Raw genomic sequence first — 27,337 nt, 5'->3', positions numbered from 1 at the left:
TATGGCTTTCTGGCTCTGTCGTATGATTTTTTAAACTTTAAAGAGGTGTGTCACTAATTATCTTTATCAATTTTATTTTTCACTTAGTGGTTGTTAATTATCCTTTCTTTACTGGGCAACAGATTGAAAATTTGTGATGCACTATTTATATACGATAATGTCTAGATACATTTATAAATACGTGTTGCATAAACTAACTACGGTAGCTACTATTGTTATATATATTGTTATATATTTAGTATAATTGTATAACCATCTAGACCGTTTACACAAACTTTCTGTAATTCAATATATAGTCGTTTAAAGATAAGAAAACTCATTTCAAAATTTTCCTCTTAAAATATCAATGTACGGTTTTGTCTAAAAAACACAATTTAACCCATTGACCAAAGAAAATATACATGTTTTCCATGGTGGATATTAAGGAAATATATAAGCTTAAATACAAAATAATTGCAAGAATCATTTAGTGTAGAGGTACTATATATTAATATATTATACCTAACTGGTTTCTTAATCACCGTTAACAAAAAAGTCAAGTGTCTCAGACATCACTTGTCGTATATAAAACTCTGGAGAAGAGTAAAATATTTTTGTTGACAAAAAAAAGAGTACATGTAATTTTACCTTACGTGTATATAATCAATATATCACGAATAGAACTGACTTGGCACATGGAGTAGTTGCATGCAAAATAGTAAACGCGTTCATAGAGGTTTGAAGTTTATATAGAAAAAGGCGTGCACGTTATCTGTTGCGTTAGAGTAATTAATGACCCAATTCAAGATTACTTGTAAGCAAATCTAGAAACTACATATCCATATTTATTCAGATCGTCTTATGCTCACCGGCTTCTCCTCGCATTTCAAAACTATGACAAATTGTCATATCTGATTTGATACCGACAGACTTTGATTGCTTGTTTAGTTATTTCGGTAATAAGGCATCAGGAAATCATCAACAACCTTTGAATTTTCAAGTTTCTCCGCCAAACAAAGGTATTTTATTGTCCTATCTCAGTCTCTATTTTTAAAAAATAGCAGATTAAAGGTAATTTAAAGCTTTTAGTAAAATAAGAAATTTAGGAAATTGGCTTAAAAGGGTAGAGAATGATGTTCATTTTGTGGTCTTGTAAAAATTATGTGGCTCCGACTCGATGGAACAAGTCGGAAATCACACAATCAACGTTATTTGTCAGTGTCACTATCACGTTTTCTGTAGTCGCAGGTTGGACTCATCATTTTAGAAAATGCGTTGGAACTTTGTGCGCTCCTGCATGAATGGATATGATGTTTTGTTTTATGAACATTTTGTGAAAGATAGACACTGACAAATCACCATCTTGAGCTGCTCGGCCTTACCATTTCTTAAGGGGCACATATACACTAATATTTTTTATTTACAGTCATTTACGTAGATAAGCATACAACGACTCATTCATAGGAGTAGTAGCATGCATAATCATATTGCATGTGAGACTAATAATAGAGTAAATGAAAATGTTTTTTCTTTGTTTTTTTTCTCTTGAGAGACGATGAGTTGTTCTTGGCACATGAATTGAGAAAAGTCAAAGACCGAGCTAGTAACAAGCTTGTAAGTGAGTTGTGATACTAACTTGATATGCGGTAGCAGACTAGCAGTAAAGGTTTGCACAAATTGAGTGGTATGTCTTATCGCAGACGGCGTTGTCAGACGCAAACGATGATGAATAGCATCCGAATGTACCTTTAACCGTCGACTTATAATATATACTTTTGACTTAATTATTTCGGAAAAATGGGTTCACATTTACATTACTTTTGATTAATATATTGAACTTCTTATCAAGCTCCGGTTTTAGCATGAGATAAATATTTCGTTCATCAGGTTGATAATCAAATATTAACACACGCTTAGAGATGCACTGACTAATATTTTATTTCTCTGTAAACTGTTTTTTTTTATTGTCGGCCCTCTTTGAACTTAAAATATTAAAAAGAAAAAGGCGCAGTAGCAACAAACACTAAAATATAAGAGAAAGGTGTCTCTTCCTCAGTGATGATCATAATGTGACAACAAAAAAGATAGTGACCGACTCGTATCTTCAAAAATCTTAATGTTGGGATTCTATTGTGTTTGGCTTGGCTTCCTTTTACTGACTCATTTAAGATCTACAATGTCCATTTTACATGTGACGAAGAAAGTGGGTACTCCAATAACAACAAATCATGACCTAAAAGAATTCATTAATAATACCAAGGTGGTTTCATAAGAACTTTTTTTGATAGGGCCGGTGGATCGAGAAGAATATTTATTTACTAGAGACAAAATTTAAATTATTGTTAGTAATTAAATTACAACGTTATGAAAGCTTTTATCCTGGATTTGAAAACCTATTGTACTTTTGTTACTGGCTCAAGACACTTAAACACAGTAATATAATCATAGGCAAAGCAGACAAAAACAAGTACCAGAGGGAAGATCCAGATTAAAAAGAAAAGTTGAAAAAACTGTCAAGACTCAAGATCATGAAGAGAGGAAATAAAAGAAAAACCATAAAACATACAATAATCAATAAAAACGTTAAAAGTTAAAACAGATAAACATGAAATCAATGTGGGAAAGAAACAACTATTTTATGCCCAAAAAAGTCCAGTATCAATAAATAGAAAATTGACAGCACAATGGGGAGAAAGAATATGTAGAGTGAAAAAAAAAAGAGTAAATTAAGCAGGACGTCGTACTCCTTAAACCGCAGTTAACCGCAGGGGATAACAATGTCAAATATGAAGCACATAGCCATAGTAGTAATGGTAAATTAGAAGATATAATAAAGAAGTATATATGAGGTTTATTGAAGAGACAAAGGAACATGAGAGAATCATACTTATTTGGAAAGAATCTAGTACTATACCGTCACATTTGCTGGCTCCGGATCCCCATATACTGTTTTGAATGTTACAAAATATATGGAAAAAATTTACAGGCATGGGAATTTTGTACAGTTGCAACAGATTGGTGGTGTAACAGACAAGTGGAGTTCCAGATAGAAAATATAATACTTGTAAATTTGGTTAAAAGATATAAAGTGTGTATATTATTCATTTGTTTAATTAATTTGAATAATTTCGTGGTACATAGGATCCATTATCTCTCTCCTTCAGATGTCCAATTAATATTCGGTAGATTATATAAAGTTTATAAGCACGAGGTTGGCTATTATACATTCATATCGTCCTCTCCTGTCGTCTTTCGTATATTGATTTCGCCCTCAAATAATTGTCCTTTTGATTATAAATATTACAACTCAGAGGATAAAATAACAGATGCGCTTTCATGTTTAAAAAAGAATATTACTAATAAATTCGTATTATTAATTTGAATAGTTCACGTTTTTAGTATGATGAACAGAGTACCTACCTATGCCACCAGTCAGGGGCGGAGGTAGTGAAGGAGGTGTGGGGTCAACTGACCCCACTACTTTTTTTAAAAATATTTCTTTTTTATTTAAGAAAATCTGTACTGACCCCATAAAAAAAGAAAATTTGACCCCACTAAAAATATAACTTCACAAAAATAATCACAAAACATTAAAGATTGAAAATAATTTTAAACTATATAAATAATATGTTTATTTTATTTGTTAAACATTTGATTTATATTAATTTTAGCTTAAATTTCAATAAACATGTTTTTATATTAAATGTTAGTTACATATTTCAATAAAACCCAAATTGTATTAGGTCCAATAATTTTTTTTTTTTTGAAATTAATGAGTGAATTTGAAAAAAAGTGATTTGTGCTTCTTTTTTCTTTTTTGGACAAACGCAAAAAGAAAGAACTCTCATGTTACCCAAAGTTTTCTATTTTTTTTTTGTTATACACTCTCCTCTTTATTTTACCAAACTAGAAATGATTATGATTAACTAATTCAATAAAAATGTTTAAGGTTTATATTCATGATCTGAGTATTTTTTAAAACTAATTTTGTTTTTACAAGTAGATTAATCTTTAAAATTTACCAGTTAACTAATGGATCAGTTTCTGAATCGGCGAAAAAATATCAGCAAGTGAAAATTGTCAAAAAATAGTATTACAATATCGCAGTAGTAATGAGTACCTAAAATTGCTCTGATTTGTTTTATCGAAAATATTTTAAATTGTAGTAAATAATTATGATAAACAAGTTTTAAAATATGAATGATCATAGAATATATTTATAGTTTTTTGTGGTTATAAATTATGTATTTAGAAGAAAAAAAATTTGACCCCGTTACAAAAAATTTCTGGCTCCGCCACTGCCACCAGTTCAATCTATCTACTTATTTATGTTAGATTATTATTATTATTATTGTTTTAAGGTGGTTGATTTTTATTATTTTTGATATGTTTTAATACTTTTGATAAGTAAAAAGGTGGTAGATACTTGATCCCATAATGTTGGTGGTAACTGGTGTAGTGAAATATCCTTTTTAATTTCTAACGGCTAATGATTTAACTAAAGCCATGAAACCGAGAGCCTAAACTTATTTAACATTCAAGTTACAAGAAAAAGAGATTAACTGAGATTTTAATAGCATTATGGGATAAGAACAGAAGTTGAGTGGTTAGACGTACTTTTAGACTTCAATTTTACAAAAAATAGACACTTAGTCAACTTTTACAAACTCTTACCATTTTAACTTTTAATTTGATTTTGATTGCATGATATTGAGATTTTTGATAAACATGATAGGATAACAACTGCGACCTCATATGAATATTGAGATATGGACTTCCTTGGCCCACTGCATTAGACAAACTCCATCATTATGTCTAGTCTTTTTAAGTTATGCTTAAATTAGCTGTATATCAGCCCAAACGAACACCTTCCTGTAAACGTACCTGAACACAAACCGGATTATGTTTTTAGGAATCTAATACAAGAAAAAAGATCAAACAAATACCCTAGTGTTTTCACATTGCGTGAGTCTCAAGAATACCCTAGACCGAAAAAAACAACTTTCCCCCTGTACATACCGGAAACCTAAACCGGTTTGTACCAAAAAATACCAGACTCATACGCTACTTATAATTACTGTTACTGACTGTGTTTTGTGGATTCATGCTATTGCTACCAACGATGTGTTGCATATCTTAGCCATCAGACTTCATCATGTCTCACGAGGCACTGACCAAAACGACCCGAGTGGCGCAACATCTTCCTCCAAGGGCAATAAACTGCTCCCAGCTTGCGTTTCATTAGTACCAACAGGATAGCTTGGGTTCGCCAAAAACGTTTGAGCTTGTGACTGAACCGGGACGTGACTGTAAGCTGTTGGCTGAGGTGGAGGAAGTGTTTGAGCTTGTGATTGTGACTGTACCGGCCGCTGGGTAGGTCGAATGATCAGGTGGTCATACCTTGTGGAACCGGGAGTTATGCTGCCTCGCATCATCCGGATCTGTTGTGGCCTATTCGCAGAGTTATCAGGAGTCATGTTCATGAACTCACGTGATGACAACTGTTCCCCAGCCCCACCAGGATTATGTCTTTGCATGTGTCTCTGGTCGGAGGTCCCTCCATAGTTGAAAGCTAAAGTTTGAGGAGACGTAAAGGAAGATGGGATTGGTCTTTCCTGCACAGGTGACAAGCTCCTTGTGGGAAGATGAAACTGAGTTTGAGGTATGCAGTTTCCATAGTTGTGGTGGTTCCACCTCTCCATCAAATCAGAGTCTCTTCCAAGAGAAAGTCCAAGGGAAGAAACATGTAACCCTTGATATTGAGAAGAGTGAGCACCAGGCATAGGTATGTGAGGGCCTCCTGTATTTGCAGCTACTCTATCTTGCGGCAATGAGGTTGGTAAGAATGGCATGTGTATGACTTCTCTTGCCGATGACACTGGAAACTGTTGCTGCCCATCATTATTAACATTCAAAGTTTGTGGCAGTGCCTCCACTGAATCAGAAGACTGGTTAACCATAGGAATCAGACTGTTTCCGGATGTTTCCATTTCATTATCATCTCTTGTAAGATCCAAAACAGTTGGACTCAAGTTCTGGGAACTGCTGGTGTCTCCGTGATGATTAGTAGCTTCCACATTCTCATCGTTCTCCGTTACAACCTTCCATGATCCATCAGGAGAAATAACCACGTCTGTCACATTACTTCCCACCTCTTCTAGAATCTGTGCATATATTAGACAAGGTTATATATACATCCAGTGTAAGATGTACCACTAAGAAACAGTAGTAAGTGAGCTACTTGCCTTTATCATGGTTTGATCTAAACGGATGTCAGTATAGCAGACAAACTGATAGCAATGTGGGCAGCACCAGAATGGTACCCTCGTATTTATTTTGATATAGTTCCAGTAATCAAAACACTACAAAACATAAAAAGCAAACATAATAACTACAACGAATGATAACTATCCTTGATTCCTTTCATATACTGAAATAGAAAAATGGCGTCAACCTGAAGATGCTTGCAGGCATGACCCTTCACAGGAAGTTTGATACGCTTGCGGCTGTTAACAATGTGTTATCACACAAAGGTTTAAGGTAACTTTGAAAATCAACAAAGCTATTAGATATACATCCAAGGATACCTTATAGGACAGCTGAGAGATATTCTTGATGGGCCCTCCTTAGGTATGTCACAAGCTTACATACAGCACAAAAACAATAAACTCTCAGAAAAAGCAAATGTATAGTGACTAAAAACTCGTGAATCACCTGAATCTGATTCATTGACATAATCTTTCAGGGAGGGGTAGACAGGGGGTGGTATGTCATGGAGCAAGGCAATAACAATGAAGTAACTACCTGTAGCAAATGTGTATCTAATCTGTTCATTATCGTTTGAAAAATGAGGAGAACGAAATAAAGAAATGATATTGAGTAGAAACCTCCAAAACTGCCTAACGTTTGCAGAAGATTTGCCCCGTCTACGAGCATGTTATAAAGATTTGTTGGACGCTGCGGCCTTGAATCCTGAAAACAATTTACTTGTAAGTAAGAACTTACAAAAAAACATTATCAGTAAGAACTTCGAAACACACAAACCATTGAGCTGATATGTCTCTTGTCAACGCCTCTTCCATTCAATGAGAAGCTGTAGTTTCTCAAAATAAAAGCCAATGTGGTTAGTTAGCGTACAGAAACTACTTTCCCTAACAGTTAGGCGGTGGTATTGGATCTAGGAATTTAATAGAATTTGATTGAATTCATAAATATATTTTTTACAGTAGTTTAAACGATTTGATGAGACTTTAATGCATTTATAATTTTCTTTTGTTTACTTTTTCTTATGGATTTTAATGGAATGTACATAAATTTGATAGAATATCAATTTCTCTAAAATCTATGAAACTTTTGAATCTTTTTTGTATATTGAAAAGAAAAAGAACATTATTTTATAGAGATATGGGATTTTTTGATATAGGGTTGCTTAGAATATATAGAAGAGGGTCTAACAAAAACTCATTCAAAAAATGATAGGTACCATTTTATTAAGATTTTATGATATATTATTTTTTAAAATATATTATCAACGACAATTTGAAATTTTGTAATTAGTATTTTTGATAAGGTACTATTTTGTAGGGATTTCAAATACAGGTATATTATTTGTAGACGTTGCATAATTAAAATTCACAATACGATGGGAAACATTTGTGTTACTACAACGACCGTAAAGACGCACGAGATACAACTCTGTGAAGGAGGTCCAAACTGATCGTCGCCATTCTTTTCCACACTCTTGAAACAAATGAAAAGCATAGAAATAGAGATGATGTAGTTGTTGCGTTTTCTTACGATAGTGTGATAAGATACAAATATGGTGGGATAATGATCAACAAAAACTCCTGGAACAAGTGGAGGTCCAGACTGATCGTCAACTACTTCATGTCCAACAATATGTTGTGTTTTCTTACGATGATTACAAATCTCATCATAAGAGTAGGGAATTGGTTCTTCACATTTTTACTATATATTTTCCATTAAATTCTTTTGAAATGCTATTACTACAAAATCTATCAAATATTGAATAACACTAGAATTTAAAGTAATTAGAAATTTGATTACAAATCTTTAAACCAATAACACAAGAATTTGAAAGAATTGATGAAATCCATAATTGAATAACAGTAGAATTTAATGGAAACTATAATTCCTCTAAATTCCATCAAACTTCTAAATCCAATACCCCCACCTTAATGTTAAAAGAGAGTAATCCAACCATACCTGACTTCTTGAGGATGTATAATACAACTAGAGTTGCTTATGTCATCTGTCCGGAAAACAAATAGTCCCTGAAGAGCAAGCACAACAGATTCTTGTAATTAGAAACCATTAAAAGCATAAACAAAGATTAACATAAAATTTTCAGTACATACTGGTCTAGGTCTAGGAGAATGTTCCACAATGTTCTTTGAAATATGGAAAGGCTTCACCAAAGCGAATGATTCTGCCTGCCATAAGAGAAAAAAAAAAACTTAATCACACATTTAAAAAGGTGCTTAGAACTCAATAAATAAATAAATAGAAGTTACATCTGCTTCAGAAGAAACAAGAATATGCCCCAGCTTCAAAAATGGATAGAACCTACAGACATTAAAGAAAAGGAGGAGATTAAGTAAGATGAGTGAATGAACACACAAGACGAACATTTATAAGAAAAGACGTTGCAGGCTACCTCTCCATGACCTGAGGAATTAGACTGAAGGAACCGTTAGGAGTTGGACTAGAGGGGACGTTTTCAGAATCGGTGAAAGTCGTCAACATCTGTATAAGAAGAAAAGCATCGCCTACTTAAAAGAATCATGGCTAGTCTCTAATGTAAAAAAAAAAAATCGTATGGAACTACTACACATACGGAGTATACAAGAACCAACAGTTGTTGAGATTCTCTCTGAGGGAACCATCCTAGCTCACAAGCACTCTGCGCAAAGAAACATAAAAGACATTATATGTACAGGACCAAAACATATACTCCTGTTCTTATGTTACCTTAACTGACATCAACAGCGTCATGATCACTGCCTTCGTTTGATCACTACATTTACATTGACCCACCTGCACCATATAACACGGAAACAACAGTAAAAGATGACTATACTATTACTAACCCAAAGGAAGAAGAATCACATTGAAAGATTGAAACCTTATGAGAAAAAAAGAACACATAACAAAGAAGAAAAAGATCAAACAAACTTGATTGAGGGTTGAAGCAAGCTCTTGAGTGTTCCCTGGAACTTCATTATTCCAAATAGCTGCGTCGATTCGTCTGCACATGAACAATATAAAGTTCAAACCTTTTGAGATTCCACAAGAAATGCAGATTTAGATTAAAATGTCAGTGAGAATTTACGTAGCCAGAGACAAGAGGTAAGCGTGAAACTCGTTGCTGTTGACGTCTGTGTGATCGCTCAACCTAAACGTATAACAAAAGATTAAAGAATGTTTGTAAAGTCTTAATTTTTTTTATTAAACAAGTAACTGGTATAATTAACAACAACTAAAAAGAAAATCAGAAGTCAAAATGACAGATAAAAAAGATCAGACTACTTGTGAGAAAGAATATACCTAGAACTCTGAGGATTCATCGTTGATGAATTTTTTTTTTTTGTGTAATCCTTGATAAACCTTGAACGACTCTTCCTCTTCTTCTTCACTCTTTTCCGACAAGTTTCAGTGTCCGAGAATGGGCAGTGACTTAATATAGCATTTAATAGTTTGCAGTTTACACTCTCTCTGTTTTTAATTTTTCTTATGGTTGCTCTTAAACTTATGATAGTTATTACTACTATTTAATCTCCTTCTAGTTAGTGTCTTCCTCCCAATTTCTGTGAACACTTTGTTACCTTTGTGTAACTAATCAAAATAATATATTAGTGAATTAGTAATATCATGTTTTTGGTATAAATCATGTTATTTCCTTCAAACATAATCAATTAAATTTGATGTTTTCGCTTAATGATTTAATATTAATATTTTTGACTAAGTGGATGGTTTAAACTCTTGTTTACTAAAATGTTAATTTTTTTATTTTTGTTGACCAAATCTTTTAAATTTCATCGTTAATCAATTATGTTTGGTGACTAATTAAAAAATTTAAACGTATCAACAAAAGATATTATCACTAGTTTAGAATATTACTAGGATATTATCCGCGTTAAAGTGCGAAATATATTTTTAATTTTGAAAATTGATATATTGCAAATGCTAGAGTTTGTATGTTGATAATTTGGATTTCAGCTCCACATTTATTTTTGACAATATCTGTTATGTTAATAATCTGAGTTTAATATAATACTTTGTTTTTATTGTGACATGTTCTGCTTACTAAATAATTTGTTACGCATAATAAACCAACATATTTTAACTATTTTTAATTCCTTTTAAAAATGCTTTTGGATATCTACAAGAAAATAAAATACAAACCATTTTTATATGGTTTAATAGCTAAAATAATTAAAAAAAATACTTTTTAACAATTTTAAATTTCAAAAACAGATTTAGGAGAATATATTTCCGAATATCATTTTTAATTTAGTAGGTTAAATCTTTGAATGATTAAAATAAAATATTAAATAAGACGTATTAATAATTTAATAATTGGTCCAACATAACATATATTCTTGTTTAGTAGATAAAATTAAGACTCTAAATTAATAGAATAGATTAAATATAAACTTTTGATTTTATAAAGTGGATAAAATAAAATGAAGGTGAAGATATTATAAAAGACTAGTCACATTTTATTAAAAACTTAACTGATATTAAAATGTTGAGAACTTTGTAACATGTTGAACAGAAACGTTTGTAACAGTGTATCATACTTCGATTTATGAAAATCGGACTAGTGATGCTTGAATCTCTTCCAGTGTTCGACCTTTTGTCTCAGGCACCAAAATCCATATGAATACAATCGTCACCAAAGAAACTCCAGAAAATGTAAAATATGTTCCTGAGAGTTTGATTAATGAAAAAAAGATCATTTTAAATTTGTATGATATATTTAACATAGTATGTGTGGACATTGCAGAACATATTTTACATATGCTCTTTCATGACTGCTATAGATAAACTTTGCTACTTTATAATATACTATATGGATTTTTTTTTTTTTTTGGTAAAAAGGCTATGGATTTTTAAATTTTCTTTTATTGATCTTTCTTGTTTTACAAATACTAGTCGTCGTAAATAATTATCAAGAAATGAAGAAATTGAGAATATGATTACTTCTTGGGATATTTTGGATCGATATGCAAATTAATCTTTGAGACAAGTGAAAACACACTTAATTTTATCTTAAATACTGACCAACCATAATTGAATGGCTATAAGTTATAACTAGGGCAAATAACTAACTTTATGGGGGTGTGTTGGTACAGAGTTAAATTTACCTGAAGCGCTCCATTGCATCATGAAATTGAAACTATAAATGATGACCCAACTGAAAAACCAGCTTGACACCGTAACAAGGCTACCGGCAGTAATTTTCACATTAACCGGGAATATCTGGCATTGATTAACAAATCAATAATAAAATGTCATTAACAAAGATAAACTAAATTAATTAAAATCTAGTGGATAATTAAACAAATACCTCTGACATTATTACCCATGGTAATCCACCTAGACCAATGCAAAAGAATGAGACATGACCCTAGTATATAATTCGGTTGATTAGTGTTATGGTTTCATCAAGTTATTTATGAATAATTAACTGCAGAGTAGATTTGGCATTTACGTACTATTATACCGACGATTAACAAAACGGAACAAATCGTCTGAACTTCACCAGGCTTCTACTCAGGGCAGAAATTTGAATTTAAGTCCATAAGTAATGAAAATCATGTTTAGTTAGATTGGCCACTGGAATAGTTAAAAATACTAAACCTGAAGATAGTAAGATAGGCCGATTAAAAATGAACATATGCACACTCCAGTAGAAGACAACTGCAAACAAAAAAAAAATCAAATGGGTAAAACAATTTTGTCCAAAACATCAGTTAGATGTAGTTTATTCAATAATCATGAAGTACTAACCAGAAGAAGTGGTCGGCGTCCCCATCGATCAACGGTTAATATGACAACTATAGACTGTGGTACCTTTAAAAGAATAAATTGTATTGAATAAATAAAGATGAAATAGTCAGAGATATGAAAAATAAAGAGTGAATGATGTTTTCTAAAAATAATGTTATACCAGAACAGCTGCGAGGATTGTTGTTCCAATGTTGATTGGGAAACCTGATAACATGATGTTAAAGATGTTGATGCAATATAAAACCAGTGACCTGAACGGCAATCTTTTTATTTTGGTTTACCAGCTTTGTCAAAAATACTAGCAGCGTATGCACTTATCGCCGCACTCCCACTAAATTGTTGCATAAGCATTAGTCCCAATCCTATCTAGCAGTTTTCAAAAAGCCACAACAAGTTGATTATATATTACACATTTTAAAATAAATGACTGGTCTTAGACGAGACTTACTATCAACGGTTGTGCGTTTCTCACGTGAAACAAATCTTTTATTCCACTTTGAGACTCTCTTCGGGAGATTTCCACTGTTTCTCTGATTTCTTCTGCTTCTTCGAGAACATCAAAATTTTCTCCCCTTAGTCTCGTCAAGGTAACTTCAAGCTCTTGATCTCGACCATACATAGCCTTAGAGGAACATTAATATGTAGACATGCTTTAGTTGTGCACAAGAACTAATACTAACTAGATTTTGACCCGCACGCCCGTGCGGGTCTATTTTTTTTTAAAAAAATATGATGATATTTGCTTCTTATGTCACTATTTAAGGTTGAGTAAAAAACTTGAATTCGAAGATTCAAACCGATCTTAATCCGAATAAGTAGTACTAAATCCGAACCAGAATTGATTAAATATCTGAATTATTCAAAATTTTGGTATTTGAATAATTGAAACCTAATCCGATCCGAACCGAATTATTTTGGGTATCCAAAATAGATTTATATACTTATATATATGATACTTTTAAGTTCGCATAAATGCTTGAAAATATATACAAATAATTAAACGTAAATATCTTAAATAGTTAAAAAAATACTCAAAACTCTAAAAATACTTAAATAATTATTAATTCTCTATCCAAATATTTAAACCAAACCTATTTAAATTGGTTATCCAAATCAGAACCAAATCTTCAAAGATCTGAACTGAACACGAAATCCCAAAAAGACCCGAAAACGAATCCGAACGTCCACCCATAATCACTATTATATATATCCTATATGTGTTATCATAGGTTACAAAAATATGTGTTATCATATAACTAATCGTATTTTATACGTACCATCAAATAAGTTTTCTTATAATTAATAATATTTTATACGTACAATCATATAAATAATCACATATTATATTTTAAAACTTAATGTGAAATATAAAACCATAATTTAAGTTGGTGTTTGAAATTGGATTTTGTATTGTATTTTTATCATATATATTTTAAAAAATTATAATAGTTATTGGAAAATATGTTAGTAAAAATCAAATTTTGAATATATGTATATTTTTGAATGAATTTTTGATATAAATTAATTTTAAATTATTATTTTGATTTGAATATATATATCAAGTAACATAGATCCATTACTTTTTAATATATGGACTTTCAATTTTTTTTAGTAGCATAAGCCCATTATTGTTTTTTCTAATTTATTGCTATCCATGTTTCCAAACAGTACTATTTTTTAACTACTATTCATATTGCCAAACAATCCCAATGTGTACTTCAACTTTAATAATATAGATAAACCTAAATAATACACATCTCAAATATTATTGAAAAACATCTGAAAGTTTTTTAGTATACCAGCCATCTTGGAGATTCAGGGATGAAAAATAAACCTATCAGCTGCACAGCGCATGGAATTGCACCTAGTCATTCAAGAGAGAGTTTAGTAATATTACTTGATTGTAAAATTCATTTATTGTGATTTTTTTGGGGATACTTACTTAAAAGAGCTAATGTTCGCCAACGGAAAAAGTTCCCAGTGAAGAACATCAGCGAAATCCCAAGACATTGTAGAAGCTGTAAGTTTCAAATCCAAATGACAAAAACATTGGTTATATATTGTAATTTAAAAATTACAAGTTATTTTTGAATTATATAATTGTTCACCTGATTAGTAAAACTGAATCCACCACGAAATGTTTTGGGTGTAATCTCTGCTATATACACAGGAACCTGAATATCATGATCAATTAATCAAACAAAATGCTGCAATATGACTCCATTAACTACTCTGAAAGTAAATATTAAAATCTTTAAGTGAATTACCACATAACTAATGAGACCAACTCCGAAACCCAAGAAGAGTCGTCCAATATTTAGCAGCATAACGTCCTTTAAATAATAACAACAAATCAAATATTAATTGTTTTTTAGCTATAAGTGGAAGTATATTCACATAATATAAGATAAAATTATATGTGGAGGGGAAACAAACATGTGCAAACGCTACAGCGAGCCAGCCAAAGAGGCAGCAAACATCTGAGATCCACATTGTCTGAAGATGATCAATAGATGAACACATTAAACGCATATGTATATAACTAAGACGTCAATATAATGTATCAAGAGGAAATTAATTACTCGTCGACGACCAATGAGCGCAGCGATTTTTCCGCTAACCGCGGCCGTAATCATTCCTCCCAATGTCATTAGCGAAGTGAAAAACGAATACTGACCAAAACGAAAATAAAGAACCGGGTTAAATGATACTCAACCCATGGTTTAAGTGAACCGGTTTTTTAGAACTGCGTACACATTGGACTCACATCAGCCACAGAAAGTCCCAGTTCTTCCATGATTTTGGATTGAGCAGGCGATGTATACGACATCTTCAAAATTAAGGCCAAAAATAGTAATTATTAAGTTGAAATCACACATGACATATTGAGATCGAAATCACCGGAAGAGCTAAGAAAAGTAAGAAAAAAAAGAGAGAGAATGAAGTCTCACGGCACAGCCATAACAGAAGGATCCAGCGACAGCAACGGAAGTACTGAGAAGAACACCATGAGTGAAGGAAGAAGGAGTTGTTCTTGCTTCTTCTTGCTTATCCAGCAGACTTGCAGATTCCATCTTCTTTCCTCTTTTATCCTATCTACTTTTTTTTGGTTGCTCTAGTAAATTGTTTTACAAGTTTGAATAGTCTTCATACGTTTATTATATGTGGTCCGCTTTGTCTCATTGCTTTGTTGTTGCATGTGGACAACGATTATCATATGTTATGAAATGATGAAATATATTGACTCACTAGTCAGTAGTCACTACCACAACTTGAATTTTTTTTTTTTTAATTTCCATCTCTAGTTGCATCATCGAGTAATTTGTAAATTATATTTTGCTAATTCGACTTGCAAGATTTGATTAGTAAACCATGTTTTAAATGGTTGGTAGTACATTTGGAACAAGGGCCTTTTTATGGCCTTTGGGCCTTTCAAATGTCTGTTTCATCTGGGCCCTTTAAAAGCCGTAACGATCCTTAAAATTGGAATTACAGGTGTAAAGACGGTAACAAATCACACAATTTAAAGGCCCAGATCTAGTGCCAGGCTGGCGATCCGTGTGATGCCATGTTTAACCAATCAGAGTCAATAGTCAAGCCTTTATATAATAGACAAGGACATAACCCTAAAGCACACAACATCTTCCTCTGTACTCAAGAAGACTTCACCAACTTTTCTTCTTCAATCGACGATGAGCACCGGCGCAGGAAGCGGCACGACCAAAGGCGGTAGAGGAAAGCCAAAGGCCACCAAGTCCGTCTCTCGTTCTTCAAAGGCCGGTCTTCAGTTCCCCGTCGGAAGAATCGCTAGATTCCTCAAGGCAGGCAAATACGCCGAGCGTGTCGGCGCCGGAGCTCCGGTCTATCTCTCCGCCGTTCTCGAGTACCTCGCCGCTGAGGTATAACTTCGAATCGATTCGCGTCTTGTCTTTATTAAAATCTCTCGTACTGATGATTGGATTGGATTCGGACAGGTGTTGGAGCTTGCTGGAAACGCGGCGAGGGATAACAAGAAGACGCGTATTGTGCCGAGGCACATTCAGCTCGCGGTGAGGAACGATGAGGAGCTGAGTAAGCTTCTGGGAGCTGTGACGATTGCTAACGGTGGTGTTTTGCCCAACATTCATTCCAACCTTTTGCCTTCCAAGGTTGGGAAGAACAAGGGAGACATTGGATCTGCTTCTCAAGAGTTCTGAGTTTCATCTTGGTCTCTCTTTTGTTGTCGGATTCCCTTGTAAAATATCAACTTTGTTTTGAAGCTAATGGGGCTTTTGTAACAAATGTTTCGATGATATAATATTACCTAATGGATCTTAGGTTTGATTCATTTTTTTTCCAATTGCATGTTCGATGTTGCAGTTAAATACAATTCAGACCATATTTGCGGAACATAAACCCAGTTTCAATTTCAGTGTATCTCCTTCAGTTGTATTACCATTTCACTTTGTTCTGAAATGATTAAATGTACGAAACATAATGAACATCATGGGGATGTAGCTCAAATGGTAGAGCGCTCGCTTTGCATGCGAGAGGCACGGGGTTCGATCCCCCGCATCTCCAATCTTTTTAATTTCCATTAGTTAACTTTTTTTTTGTTTTCAGACCTGTGTATTCTCACTTACTGTCTGAACGAACGTGAGATATCTACAGTTAATATACGCTAATTAGGTGTGTATTTCTGACTCGTGATTAAGCATTTGATTTTTTGAACTAATTTGATGCATTAACTTAAATGTAACCCATATTGGGTTTTAAGGCCATAGAGTTTGTTACACAAGTGATTAAGCATTTCTTCTCATATATCTTGTTGAATTCACGAAACAGATTTAATAGCAAGTACACTTCGAAGTCAAACCTTAAATTTTTAAACACAGAACCAAACCTTTGCGTATCTAATCCAGGTAAATTTTGACATCGATTCCATTGTCAATAAGGGACTGAACAACAGCTCTGATCTTCCCTTCAAACTTGTCTTGGTCTCGAGGCGTATAAGAAGCCGTGTACACATCAGCCTCTTTCGCTCGTTCGGACAAGATCCTCCCTATGGACATACACGCTGGGATATCGCATCTTGACCTCAACACCGCTTTTACGTCTTTTGAGTTTGTCCCCGCAACCGCGACTTGCTTGCACGTGACACGGTGCGTGATAGATGCGGATACAAAACGTTTTGAGATGAAGACGTCGAGTGTGAATGGCTCCATGTACGCCACTGTCCGTTGCTTGAAGGAGACGTGTTTGTCTGGATTCTTCGATTTTTTCTCCTTTTGGTATGTGTATGGTCGGCTTGTATCATCGTCCACGTAGTCTTCTACGCCAAAGAAGCTTCTCGGAGCAAGTACAGTCTGTCAAGAAAACAATTTGAAAAACGCTTCGAAGTAGATCAAGTAACGAGATCTCAACCAAACAGGGACAAGGCTGTACACACATGACTCGAACGAATACACTAGTTCTTCTACTAATCCTCGTACAAAATCAAACTACACACTCAAGTGATCAAAGTGGAAAGGATGGTGGCTTACCTGCCCATTGTGAAATCCACAATTGGTTTGGAACAAGAAAGGTCTAAGATATGCTCTGTTACTTCCATAAATTGCTTTACCTATCGAGTACTTGCCAACCACTTGCTTCAACATTATACCTAAAGAAATTACATGAGTGGAAATTTCAGACACACATATGCTTTCGTTCTCGTGTTCAGAACATGCTCCATGACCGACATCCTAACACACTGAACATGCTCTACTACTGAATTAGGCAAACTTGAATTCCCTCAATTAACATTACAAAAACATAAATCCATTACATATAACAAGTAACTAGACTATGTCATTTCTAATTTACGGAAAGTTCTCAAATTTACCGCTGGTTACCTATGTAAAATGCAAAGGATGAAACAATCATATGAGACGTATATCATTTGAGGATCAAAGCCACGACATAATAATCATAACACTTTATCACATAGTATCGGCTCGTATGCAACGCGAATGCCTTGCTGTTCGTTTGGTTGACGCAGTTATCTGCGGCTGCGTCGGCGTCAATTTTTTTAATAAACTCTTGTTCGTTTCATTGACGCCGGTACTACGTCTGCGTCTGCATCTAAACGCTGCGTAATCGAAGCCGAAAAAATTAAAACGTCGGCATCGACGAAACCAACAACAATTATTTTCATTGAAGCTGACGCCGGCCGACGCCGAAAACTGCGGCAACCAAACGAACATGACTATAGTAGTATCTGTAAGCTCAATATAGTGAAGACAGTATACTCTAACGCACAGAGGACTATTATAATTGAATTAATCAGTTACCAGCTTAGCTTAACTGTTAAAAAAACTGAGGGCAGAAAGAAACCTGAAATGGTAGAAAAGAAGTCGCGAATCGGGAAGTAACCGGCGACCTGAAGTTCGATGGCGAGGGCACGACGGTTTGATTTCGCAGAGGAGACACTCAGAGAAGGAAGGAAGAGAGGGGAGAATCTCAATGAAACCTAAAAAGTCGGTTCCAATTAAGTAAATTTAATTTGAACCAGACCGAATCAGCTGGTTAAACCGGAATGGTTTCGGTTAACGCTGAATTTCGCTTTCTACTTCTCTGTTTCCGGTTAGTCTATGGATTTAATATATCAAGTTGTGAACATTTTTTTCATGTAGATTTTGCTACTTCTACGCACTGTTGTTTTAAGTTTCAGACTATCCATCCCAAAATGCATAACGCTTCACATTGCATCAATGCAACTTCAGGCAAAGTTGATACGGTCGAAGTTTTAATTTCACATCTGCTCTTATTCATGAAATAGTAAAAGTCCTGAATTTTTTTTGGTCTTAAATAAAATGTATTGAGCCACAAAGGAGAGATTATAGCCACACACACAGATACACACACAAACTAGCCAGGTCTAGAGGTATATGACCTCCTTATTGCATCACTCTCTTCCTCGATAAGTGCTTTAGCCCTGAAGACCAATAATGCCTGCAAAAAGGATAATTCAGTTAGTTGATCCTTTCTGAGTCTATTAGATCGATTGAGAAGTCATCACAAGTGAGGTTGAATTCCCACAGACTGATAGTTAATCTGTCGCCACTTCTTAAACATATAAAAACTATGATACATTTGATGACGGACATGATGTTATCTATTTTCAGCCTTAACCCAAAATGCAATATGAATATACAAGACCAAGATGAGCGTTGAGCTGCCACAGAAAATGAGAGAAAATTGTGGTTTATTTCTACTTAGTACTTACCACAAGCAACACGCCCGCCTGCGTTTCCGGTGGCCAAGCTGAGTTCATGGCCTCCTGAAAGTGTAATAACCAATGGTTTAGAGTCTTCTTAGGATCAGATGCTGAGAGCAGTACATGTCCTCATATGGACAATGTAACATAGGGATATTAAAAAAAAAAACAATAGGATCTTTAAACAGCCAGATGTCATTACCCTTTCCGAGGTCATCAGGGTCTGCGTGGACAACAACAGCCCTTCCTACAATAGAGTTTGGTCCACTAAGAGGAATCTGTAAAACGAACACAAAACATTGGTTCACTAAAGCAGTCCCGTAAAAGGAAAAAAGAGCATAAACTAGGTACAAAGCTGAGAACCTGGCAGTCAGTGATTGTGAAGGTGGCAGTTCCTGGTATAGCCAAAAAAAAAGGGGATAGCAAACAATATGCACAGAACCTTGAGATCAGAAAGATACAAATGCTGAGAGAAAAAAATACCATCATCTCCAACAATGATGTTTCCTAGATCTCCAGCATGTCGATTGGCATCCTCAGGGGCACCGTGTTGTTTGCCTTCAGGGTTGAAATGTGGGCCTGGAATACGAGATTTGACAAAAGGATTATTAATGGTTTCAATTACTTTAACGATCATTAGAGTTCTGGATTCAAAACATGATTATAACCCCCTCGAACAACAAAAATGCAAAGTCAAATAATCCAAAACAATGCAGGCAAACACCATCAATTCCATACAAAATATCCAGAAAGGTGTCTCTTTACAGAGGTAAAAGAATAGTACCGGTGGACATGCAACCGTTAGTGGTGTCACCAAGAGCATGGACATGGAAACCATGTAGACCAGGTTTAAGTCCAGAAACTGTTCCAGTCACAGTGGTCACACCTAACACAAGAATCCAATCATTTCATAAAAAAGTAAGAATGGCTTCAAGTATCTTAAAAGGCACAATAAGAAAAAGTACCGTCTCCTTCCTGGGTGAAGAAGATAGTCCCCTTAACACCCTCACTGCTGTTCAAGACTGCAACTCCCTTGCCCATTGTTTGTTATCCTTTGTGATCTGTATAATCAAAAGCAAGTAAAACCATTTATCTCAACATATATACAAAAAAAAAAACATGTAAACATCCAGAAACTAAAGAATAGGTTCAAACATCACACCTATTTAGAATTATAACCAATCTCTCATATTGTCTTAATTCAAGCTTGATGCGAAAAATAGATCTTGATTAAACCCATTAGAGATATTTATCAATTAGACACAACCGGATATGAGATCATCAATTCATCATCATCAGGATGTTCTAGTTCACCACCATCTAAATTCATAACAAGCTCGTACAAGTTTTTAAATGAAGCTGTCAACAGATCTACTAATCATAAAACTGAAAACCCAGCTCCATAAAGATCTAAGGTTAGATTCAGACTTAGAGTCAGAAGAGAGCAAACATGTCAATGATCGATCTAAAGAAGCCATGAGAAGAATCGATCTAAGCTAAAATCCATAGTGAAAATGAAACCAGAATCAAACTCGAACCTCAGGGTACCCCTTTGGGAAGGAATAAAGAAGCTATGAAATGTCTGAATCTTCTCTCGATGAGCTTTGTGTGTTTTGCTTTGGTTTGTCTACTTTGTTAGTTGTATATAAGACACGCACGAGGTCAGAATGTGGGTAGGTGATGGCTTGTTTATTTATTTTTGGTGTTTAGTCTTATAAAAACCACACAGATCATGTGATTATCGGAGGCTAGATAGATTCTTTTCAAACTTTGAACCGCATTTGTTATTCTTTTTAAATGACGATGCATGTATCTGAGCGTATGGGCCCTCTATTTTAAATTAGTGGGCTCTCTGAGATTCTGAGCTTGTGGGCTCCCAATTCAATAAAATTGGTGGCCATTTATGTTATGATACATACTTGGCTAATGAAATAAATATGCACAACAAACCCAAACACACGAAATAAAGACGTTGATAATCATCAATTGCTTTACATTAATTTGTTATTTGGGATGAAAACAAAATAGGCACATCAATAATAGTTTATTGCTTTATACACCTATAACAAAACAATGAATACACAAACATTTAGAAAGGGAGATAAACAACTTAAAAAGCTGATAAATGTAAGAGGTTTTTCGAAGCAGATGAGATTGAAACTCTGTAACCAGACTTTCATTAACTTGTTAATGACATTTACATTTTTAGCAAAAAAAAAAGAAAAGAAATGTAAGATGGTTTAATCCTAATTAAAAACAAAAATCCCAATTCAGACACTTGACACTACATTTTCAGAGCTTTATCAACTAATAATACTACATGCACCTACTACATGTAATAAGATCATAAAAAACATATAAAAAAACATAAAATTGTATTCTTATTTTTTTTGCCAATTTTAAATACTTCTATTTGCTCATCTCTTTTATTTCGTTAACATATTTCGGAATATTTGCATTATACGCATTTAAATCTCTTCTTCGTGTTAAAGAAAAATAAATGGGAAAGCACTTAAAAAGGGTGTTGATGATCGGAATCGAATCACAATCACGCGTGTAATCCCCCTCTTTAATAAAAAAAAAAGCATTCATTTCACAATCACATAATACTCTTGTCATATAACTCCGCATCTACCAAATTGCAATCTCACTTAATTTTTTGGTTTTTTCTCAAAACCTCACTTTAAATTTGTTGTTTTCTACCGACTATAATATTACAAAAAAAAAAAAAATGTTTTTGGTCGTACCAAATTTGGTTTAGTAATTGCCGTCAGGTGCAACAAATTTTCACCATCTCCATCTCCAACAAATTGCCGTCATATACTTTTTTTGGTGTTTAGAGCACATCACCCATACTTGCACTTCTTCTTCTTCTTCTTCTTCTACCCACCCCTTCCCATCAGATTACGGTTCTCGAGAAATCTCATCGCTCTCTCTCTCTCTCTATTTCCACATCGCTGCTTGTCTCGTCATCAAGGAGAGAGAGAGACTGTAAGTTTTTCTTCTGTTTATGTATTTTTCTGTTTAGAATTTGAAATCGAAATCTCTAGGGATCCGGAAGATCCATTCCGATCTGAGTTTTTTTTTACTAATTCACTAGCATCGGATCCCCGAGGAGTCAAAGTCTGCTATGAGTTGAGCACACACTATGAGGCCGTTAGAGACGTAATCAGATCGTCGTCGATCGAACTTGCACGCTTAGGCTTCGATTTTCCCCGGCTACTCTAGAGCGCCGTCGCCGACAGATCGCTGAATATAGTACGAAACGCTTTAACGTAAAACTAATCGCGTTTTGAGTCTTCGCGGTGGTTTAGGGTTTTTGGTGACGGAGGAAGACGATAACGGCGAACTCGATTAGATTTTAGCTCTTAATGCTTTTGATTAGAGTTCGTGATGTTCGAATCATAGAGAGAGAGCTAGCTTTATGATTGATCTGATTTTCCCGCCCTTTTACGAGTATTAAAAGTCTCTAATCAAGTGATTCTGAGCTGATCTTAGTGTGTGTGTTTCCCTCTTAAACCAGATTTTGTCACAGCAACCATGAACATGCCGCTATTGGATATTCAACCACGAACGTTGAAGTTTGTAGGTAAGATATCATTATCAAGGGGGCTGATTCTTAATCACTTGCCTAATGATCATTTTTTTTAGTTTAGTTATGGTCCTTGTTCTCTGAATTGTCAGCTATTTTCTTTTAATTAGAGTTTTGTGATAGTGGTGGTGCTTATGGTTTATGGATCGTGTAACTAAGATGAGTTGGTGTAATGTTGAGGTGTTTGTTGTGCTAAGGAGCTTTTGAACTACTTCCTGCTGCTGAATTTGAGCGTGGTGTGATTCTGTGTAGATTGAAGTCGCTTGCTTTTCAAATCATCTGTTATCCTTTTTATGACTAACTGGTTTGCCTCTTTTGTAGTTGATCTGAAGAAGCAGAGTACCTGCGTCGTACAGCTTACCAATACAACCAATCTTTTTGTTGCATTTAAGGTCTAAACACACGTACTCTTCTCTTTTTATGGCTAAATAGTTCTCTGGATAAGACGCATAAATTAGCTGTGGTTTTGGTTTATTGACAGGTCAAAACTACATCACCGAAGAAGTACTGTGTTCGTCCAAATGTTGGCGTTGTTGCACCAAAATCATCCTGTGAATTCTCTGGTATGATGCCAACTTCTTACTTCCTGTCGAACAATGCTTTAATTTCTTGCACCTACCTTTGTTCAGTCGGTGGTATGAGTTTGTTGCATGATGTCTGGTGGCCTGGGAAATGAACCGAAAATGTTTATATTTTCTTAGATATGTCATTTGTCTTTGGAGTTGAACAGAGTCTGGACAGTGTTTTAGGATCCTAGGCTTTCAGAGTTCACATCATAGTTGTCTAAAGGGAACATGGACCTGTACCAGATGGAGTTGCTAAGTTCAAAGTCTTTGTTGTTGGAAAACTCAGAATTTGTTTGTGTATTCGAAGTTTAAGTTGGATGATGAATAGGTCCTTCACGTTAGAATTTAGTCAATGCTTTGGGTTAATCGAGTAGTATGTTATTGCAGTCATTATGCAAGCTTTCAAAGAACCACCTCCGGATATGGTTTGCAAAGACAAATTCTTAATCCAGAGTACTGCTGTGCCTGAGGAAACAACTGATGAAGACATCACAGCTAGCATGGTAACCCCTTTGATCCTCTCTATCCCGAAATTCTGCTATCTGGTCTGTCAAGTATATATGTATATTCATTTATTCATTCATGGCAGTTCTCCAAAGCGGAAGGGAAACACGTAGAGGAAAACAAACTCAGAGTCACTCTCGTGTTACCCTCTAACTCACCTGAACTATCTCCAGTTAAAGGGACTCTGAAACAGGAAGCAGTATTTGAAGATTCCATCCTCAAGGATCGAGTATATGGTCAGTCAGAGACCCTTCGTCCTCCACAATATGTAAGAAGAGTATTTAGCCTTGTTCACAACCAAGTTATTTGAGATTTTAGTAATATATGAAGATTAATCACTATGCAGCGTGTGTAAATCTTTCCCAGCAAGTCCAGTTTAGTTCATCACATTTATTGGGTGCGATATGCAGCGTCTTATCCTTGTTTGTTTATTCTTAACCTTTATTTTTCCAGGAGAGTGAGATTGTCAAGGAGCCTAGGATGGTTGGACATGATGAGTTAAAGGCACCCTATGATGCAAAGGAGGCTAATGACTTGAAGGCAACTAAAGGCGGCTACGCTACATCGAACTTGGAAAAAGAAGCTGAATTTGATCCTATTAGGTATGCAGATGATGGAAGGGGGATAAAGTCAACACATAATTTGGATACTCCCACAAAAATGGCCATGGATCTGGATCAAGGGTTTGCTAATGGAAAAGCTTCGGCCAACAGTGTGTCTTATTCTGATGAACCAAAGATACCTAGGAACAGAGACGTTGTCCAGATGCAGCAAACTGACGCTCAGAATATCAAAGCATTGGAGGAGTCAAAGTTGGTTAAAGACATTGAGGGGATGAAGCTAAAAGTCAATGCTCTTGAATCCAAGCTAAAGCAGGTATGGTATCAAATTTAGAAGTCCATAACTTGGTGCAATCTTCTGATCACTGTTAAATGTGCTAAAGAGTTTTTTTTTTTAAATATGGTGCAGGCTGATTCAACCATTTCGAAGCTAATGGAGGAGCGGTCTACAAGCTTCCAACATAGAGAAAGCTTGCAACAAGAGCTGGTGAGAGTAGCTAGTAGTAACTGGCTACATAGCTGTTTCTTTTATAACCCAGTGATAACAAAGCTTGTATTTATGATGATATGATGCAGGCGGAACTGAGGACGAAGAAGATAGTGAAAGAAGTGCACATTGGATTCCCTCTGCTATATGTATGCGTGGTGGCATTCATTAGCATTGTTATCGGGTATTGTCCGCGCACTTGACTGCTCGGCCTTTCTCTCTCGATCACACATATCTTTTATATCTCTTAGCAAGTGTGCAGTCAGAAAATATAGACAAAGGAAGTGAAATTAAGGAGTTGTCTCGTTTTGGTACTCTTTTGTGGGAGAGAGTATGATAATGGTTCTCTCCAGATACTTTTAAGATGGATTATTATATAGACTGTATAGAGTTGGGTGTTAGTTGATGATACAAAGGGACATATGGTTTGTTGATGGTATGCTTGGTTTCTTCTTTGCTCTTTTACTAGCTAATTGAAGCAGCTTGTTTGGTTTCGTTTTCTTTCTTTAGTGTTCCGGTTATCTCGTTGGTTTATTATTTTAATCCTTCGATTTATAGAGTTTAAATTTGACTGGTTCGCTAATGTTCATTTTCGTACCCACCATTACAACTACTATCACAAAAATAGTGTCAGATAGCTTGCGAGTCTTCTTAGGTTATGAATTGATTATCTCGTTAAATTATCAACCACGCACGAATCCTCCATCAACGAGCAATTTATTTTTACCGATACACACTGTATTCACCTGCAATGTGTTAAAGAGTTCATTTATGGCAATATTCGATGATAAATTAATATGGAGTTCAAACTATACTCGTTGACAAAACTACCGAAAATAGTTAACGGAAAAGGCAGAGTGACTCGTGAGCTTGCTAGATCCAAAAGAGGCTGTCAAGAAAAGCAGGCATAGAAAGTTCTTCCCTCGTTTTTAAGTCACCCAATTAATTTCACACGTATATATATACACATATACATAATGCATTAACTTCATTTATGTATATATACATATTCACACATCTATAAAGAGCAGCATAATTAAACTCTAGAGATCTAGAGAGAGAGAGAGAGATGGGGAGGCCTCCATGTTGTGAAAAGATAGGGATCAAGAAAGGACCATGGACTCCTGAAGAAGACATCATTCTTGTTTCTTACATTCAAGAACATGGTCCCGGAAACTGGAGATCAGTTCCCACCAACACTGGTGATCATTATGTTAACATATTTTCTTCTAGTGCTTTTTCTCTTCGTTTGCTTATGTGTGTTGATGTTTTGTATCTTTTGGCTTTTAAAAGGGTTACCTAGATGCAGCAAAAGCTGTAGACTGAGATGGACAAATTATCTGAGACCCGGAATCAAACGCGGAAACTTTACTCCTCATGAGGAAGGAATGATCATTCACTTGCAAACCTTATTGGGTAACAAGTAATCTCACAACACAACATCTCTTCATCTTTTGAATGTTTTTTGTTATAATCTTGATGATATGAACCCTAACTCAGCTTATTTGCTACTTATGGGCGTGGGTTGAATCTTAAGATGGGCATCCATAGCTTCGTATCTACCACAAAGAACAGATAATGATATCAAGAACTATTGGAACACCCATCTGAAGAAGAAGCTCAACAAGTCCGAGAGTGAAGAGAGAAGCTTTTCAGAAAACATGGCGTTGCAAACTTCAGCCACTAGAAACACCACTAATCATAAATCTACATATGCTTCAAGCACCGAAAACATTTCTTGCCTTCTTGAAGGTTGGATGAGAGCTTCACCAGAGAGTAACACGGTTAATTTCTTGGAAGAAAAACTGCAAAACCAAACGACCAATCTCATGAATGATCATCACAATCAGTTTCCATGCGAGCATGTACAAGGTTCTTGGGAAGAGGGTCACAGCCAAACATTCAATGGGGATGATGATCAGGTAATCAATGTTCATCCAAAGGAATCAGAGAAAAACGTTAAAAGTGATCGTGATGTCCAAGAAGATGGTGATGGTGTTGATGATGATCATAATAATGCTAGTCCACCACTGACATTTATTGAGAAATGGCTTTTGGAGGAGACAAGTACTGGGGTTCAAATGGAGGAGATGAGCTTGATGGAACCCTCTAACATGCTGTAATTTAGCTGTCACTTTTCCTGTGAATCTTATTAATGAGACTACTAATTTTATAGACTTAAATAAAGAAACCAGAAGGCATGCTATAATATATTCCTACCGTTTCTAAAAGATACAAGAAAAAAAAATTGTTTAAAACAATTTATTTTTTATATTTCCAATGCATTTTTGTCAACTAATAATAAAAAATAATATGAATTTTAAAAATATTAATTGTATTTTTTGAAGTTTTATTGGTTTAAAAATATAGGAAATA

The 27,337-nt window shown here is 34.8% G+C and overlaps 7 protein-coding genes, 1 long non-coding RNA gene and 1 other non-coding gene across 14 annotated transcripts; 5 read left to right on the top strand and 4 right to left on the bottom strand.

The window, feature by feature from the left end:
- The first annotated feature begins 28 nt into the window (after positions 1-28).
- LOC125610153 lies at positions 29-2,358 on the top strand. 2 transcript variants are annotated; one of them, XR_007340162.1, is made up of 3 exons: positions 29-45; positions 928-998; positions 1,532-2,358. It is a non-coding gene; the product is annotated as an uncharacterized LOC125610153 (long non-coding RNA). The 2 variants fall into 2 exon arrangements; XR_007340161.1 differs by lacking the exon at positions 29-45 and having other exon boundaries at positions 55-998.
- A 1,950-nt stretch (positions 2,359-4,308) lies between these two features.
- Positions 4,309-10,455, bottom strand: LOC106346301 (E4 SUMO-protein ligase PIAL1). Its single transcript, XM_013785585.3, has 16 exons — positions 9,547-10,455; positions 9,332-9,394; positions 9,175-9,247; positions 8,971-9,036; positions 8,837-8,902; positions 8,657-8,745; positions 8,514-8,565; positions 8,358-8,432; positions 8,206-8,273; positions 7,024-7,072; positions 6,867-6,951; positions 6,694-6,783; positions 6,567-6,621; positions 6,434-6,485; positions 6,225-6,341; positions 4,309-6,143 (listed from the first exon to the last, which is right to left on the bottom strand). The coding sequence occupies exons 1-16, from the start codon at positions 9,564-9,566 to the stop codon at positions 5,133-5,135; spliced, it is 2,031 nt and encodes a 676-aa protein (XP_013641039.2). The 5' UTR covers positions 9,567-10,455; the 3' UTR covers positions 4,309-5,132.
- Positions 10,456-10,703: 248 nt separating this feature from the next.
- LOC125610152 (sugar transporter ERD6-like 2) lies at positions 10,704-15,218 on the bottom strand. 2 transcript variants are annotated; one of them, XM_048782074.1, is made up of 17 exons: positions 14,967-15,218; positions 14,783-14,845; positions 14,598-14,687; positions 14,452-14,511; positions 14,283-14,348; positions 14,124-14,189; positions 13,958-14,033; positions 13,815-13,879; positions 12,464-12,637; positions 12,297-12,381; positions 12,176-12,219; positions 12,016-12,078; positions 11,866-11,925; positions 11,721-11,774; positions 11,573-11,632; positions 11,370-11,484; positions 10,704-10,930 (listed from the first exon to the last, which is right to left on the bottom strand). In XM_048782074.1, exons 1-17 carry the CDS (start codon positions 15,087-15,089, stop codon positions 10,809-10,811), a joined length of 1,386 nt encoding a protein of 461 aa, XP_048638031.1. In that variant the 5' UTR covers positions 15,090-15,218; the 3' UTR covers positions 10,704-10,808. The 2 variants fall into 2 exon arrangements, with proteins under 2 accessions (XP_048638031.1, XP_048638032.1); XM_048782075.1 differs by lacking the exon at positions 14,967-15,218 and having other exon boundaries at positions 14,770-14,845.
- A 405-nt stretch (positions 15,219-15,623) lies between these two features.
- LOC106346303 (probable histone H2AXa) lies at positions 15,624-16,342 on the top strand. The gene is made up of 2 exons (XM_013785589.3): positions 15,624-15,914; positions 15,990-16,342. Exons 1-2 carry the CDS (start codon positions 15,708-15,710, stop codon positions 16,209-16,211), a joined length of 429 nt encoding a protein of 142 aa, XP_013641043.1. The 5' UTR covers positions 15,624-15,707; the 3' UTR covers positions 16,212-16,342.
- A 160-nt stretch (positions 16,343-16,502) lies between these two features.
- TRNAA-UGC lies at positions 16,503-16,575 on the top strand. Its single transcript has one exon. It is a non-coding gene; the product is annotated as a tRNA-Ala (tRNA).
- A 218-nt stretch (positions 16,576-16,793) lies between these two features.
- Positions 16,794-18,535, bottom strand: LOC106351189. 3 transcript variants are annotated; one of them, XM_013791005.3, is made up of 4 exons: positions 18,370-18,495; positions 17,889-18,124; positions 17,538-17,656; positions 16,794-17,360 (listed from the first exon to the last, which is right to left on the bottom strand). In XM_013791005.3, exons 2-4 carry the CDS (start codon positions 17,917-17,919, stop codon positions 16,908-16,910), a joined length of 603 nt encoding a protein of 200 aa, XP_013646459.2. In that variant the 5' UTR covers positions 17,920-18,124; positions 18,370-18,495; the 3' UTR covers positions 16,794-16,907. The 3 variants fall into 3 exon arrangements, with proteins under 3 accessions (XP_013646459.2, XP_048638033.1, XP_013646460.2); XM_048782076.1 differs by having other exon boundaries at positions 17,889-18,218; positions 18,370-18,492; XM_013791006.3 differs by lacking the exon at positions 17,889-18,124 and having other exon boundaries at positions 18,370-18,535.
- A 244-nt stretch (positions 18,536-18,779) lies between these two features.
- Positions 18,780-21,027, bottom strand: LOC106346305 (superoxide dismutase [Cu-Zn] 1). The gene is made up of 8 exons (XM_013785590.3): positions 20,791-21,027; positions 20,218-20,313; positions 20,037-20,138; positions 19,736-19,831; positions 19,616-19,647; positions 19,455-19,530; positions 19,262-19,315; positions 18,780-18,987 (listed from the first exon to the last, which is right to left on the bottom strand). Exons 2-8 carry the CDS (start codon positions 20,291-20,293, stop codon positions 18,965-18,967), a joined length of 459 nt encoding a protein of 152 aa, XP_013641044.2. The 5' UTR covers positions 20,294-20,313; positions 20,791-21,027; the 3' UTR covers positions 18,780-18,964.
- Positions 21,028-21,937: 910 nt separating this feature from the next.
- On the top strand, positions 21,938-25,455 carry LOC106346306 (vesicle-associated protein 2-2-like). 2 transcript variants are annotated; one of them, XM_022720596.2, is made up of 10 exons: positions 21,971-22,243; positions 22,353-22,510; positions 22,776-22,841; positions 23,166-23,236; positions 23,326-23,407; positions 23,798-23,913; positions 24,000-24,182; positions 24,368-24,790; positions 24,884-24,961; positions 25,051-25,455. In XM_022720596.2, the coding sequence occupies exons 3-10, from the start codon at positions 22,793-22,795 to the stop codon at positions 25,162-25,164; spliced, it is 1,116 nt and encodes a 371-aa protein (XP_022576317.1). In that variant the 5' UTR covers positions 21,971-22,243; positions 22,353-22,510; positions 22,776-22,792; the 3' UTR covers positions 25,165-25,455. The 2 variants fall into 2 exon arrangements, with proteins under 2 accessions (XP_013641045.1, XP_022576317.1); XM_013785591.3 differs by lacking the exon at positions 22,353-22,510 and having other exon boundaries at positions 21,938-22,243.
- Positions 25,456-25,971: 516 nt separating this feature from the next.
- Positions 25,972-27,256, top strand: LOC106351190 (transcription factor MYB60-like). Its single transcript, XM_013791007.3, has 3 exons — positions 25,972-26,163; positions 26,255-26,384; positions 26,499-27,256. Exons 1-3 carry the CDS (start codon positions 26,031-26,033, stop codon positions 27,082-27,084), a joined length of 849 nt encoding a protein of 282 aa, XP_013646461.1. The 5' UTR covers positions 25,972-26,030; the 3' UTR covers positions 27,085-27,256.
- The last annotated feature ends 81 nt before the right edge of the window (positions 27,257-27,337 follow it).

The sequence above is a fragment of the Brassica napus genome, chromosome A6 (genome assembly GCF_020379485.1).
Source record: "Brassica napus cultivar Da-Ae chromosome A6, Da-Ae, whole genome shotgun sequence".
Lineage (NCBI taxonomy): Eukaryota > Viridiplantae > Streptophyta > Magnoliopsida > Brassicales > Brassicaceae > Brassica > Brassica napus.
This window is presented reverse-complemented; position numbering and strand designations above follow the sequence as displayed.